This window comes from Camelina sativa, chromosome 8, assembly GCF_000633955.1.
Source record: "Camelina sativa cultivar DH55 chromosome 8, Cs, whole genome shotgun sequence".
Taxonomy (NCBI): Eukaryota; Viridiplantae; Streptophyta; class Magnoliopsida; order Brassicales; family Brassicaceae; genus Camelina; species Camelina sativa.
The window spans coordinates 13,761,469-13,762,806 of NC_025692.1; the positions used below are offsets into that span (position 1 = coordinate 13,761,469).

Below are 1,338 nucleotides of genomic sequence, written 5' to 3' on the forward strand. Positions count from 1 at the left end.
TGAAAGACACAAGATATGTTTCAGTTGAAGAAATGCTTGCCACATTTTTGTTCATCGTTGGTCAAAATTCAAGATATGTTTCAGCTGAAACTAGATTTCAGAGATCAAGATTTTCAATAAGTAAGAGCTTTAACACAATTCTGAAGGTGTTAAAAGCACTTGCTCCAAAGTATATGGCTAAACCTGCGCTTGCAGTGCCGACAAAAATAAAAGATAGCACACGATTTTATCCTTATTTTAAGGTATGAGATTGTTTTCTTCTCCTTGTTTTCTAGTATTTCAAAAAGCTATATGGCTAGCTAATTTTGTGTTTCTATTTTCCTTATGATTGTATAGGGGCTATTGATGGAACTCATATCCCCGCAATGATAACAGGCCAAGACTCGTCTAGCTACCATAATCGAAAAGGACAATTATCGCAAAATGTGTTAGCTGCATGTAATTTTGATTTAGAATTTACATATGTTCTTAGCGGTTGGGAAGGTTCAGCTCACAACGCAAAGGTACTAAACGATGCTTTAACTAGAAACACCAACAAATTAATAGTTCGAGAAGGTATGTCATTACATTATAATAAAACTAATATTCTTTGTTATTAATTTTTAAGTTATCTCACTTATATTTTTATAACTTTAAAATTGTAGGAAAATATTATTTAGTTGATTGTGGATTCGCCAATCGTCGTCAATTTTTAGCTCCATTCCGAAGTACTCGCTATCATCTCCAAGACTTTAGGGGACAAGGAAAAGATCCTGTAACTGCAAATGAGTTGTTTAACCATCGTCACTCTAGCTTACGAAACGTAGTAGAGAGGATTTTTGGCATCTTCAAGTCAAGATTTCTCGTCTTCAAATATGCACCACCCTTTCCATATAAGACGCAAGTAGAGTTAGTACTTGCTTGTGTTGTTTTACATAATTATCTTCGTCAAGAATGTCGTTCAGACTTGTTTGAAGATGTTAGAAATGCAGAAGGAACTGACGCTGATGAAAGAGTTGATGATGGGAATAATGAAGAAGAACAACTTCATGGTACTCAAAACCAACAAAGAGTGCATGCTAATAACTGGAGAGCAACTATAGCGGAAAACATGTGGACAAATGCTATAAATATGGGATCATGATGCAATACTATTGTGCTTTATATTAGATTGTTTTCATTCTTTCAGTTGATTTATTATTTTTTATCCAATACTTTTTATTGAGAAATGATTTGTCTCCTTTTAACTACAATGTCTATGTTTATCTTCTTAAATTAACCAAAATGTGATCGAGTGAAATGTGATTATTCACATGACGTTGAGTCAAGCTGTTATTTTTTTCTTTCCTTTCTATATTC

The 1,338-nt window shown here is 33.4% G+C and overlaps 1 protein-coding gene across 1 annotated transcript; it reads left to right on the forward strand.

Moving 5' to 3' along the window:
- On the forward strand, positions 174-1,123 carry LOC104709511. The gene is made up of 3 exons (XM_010426109.1): positions 174-242; positions 300-555; positions 972-1,123. The coding sequence occupies exons 1-3, from the start codon at positions 174-176 to the stop codon at positions 1,121-1,123; spliced, it is 477 nt and encodes a 158-aa protein (XP_010424411.1).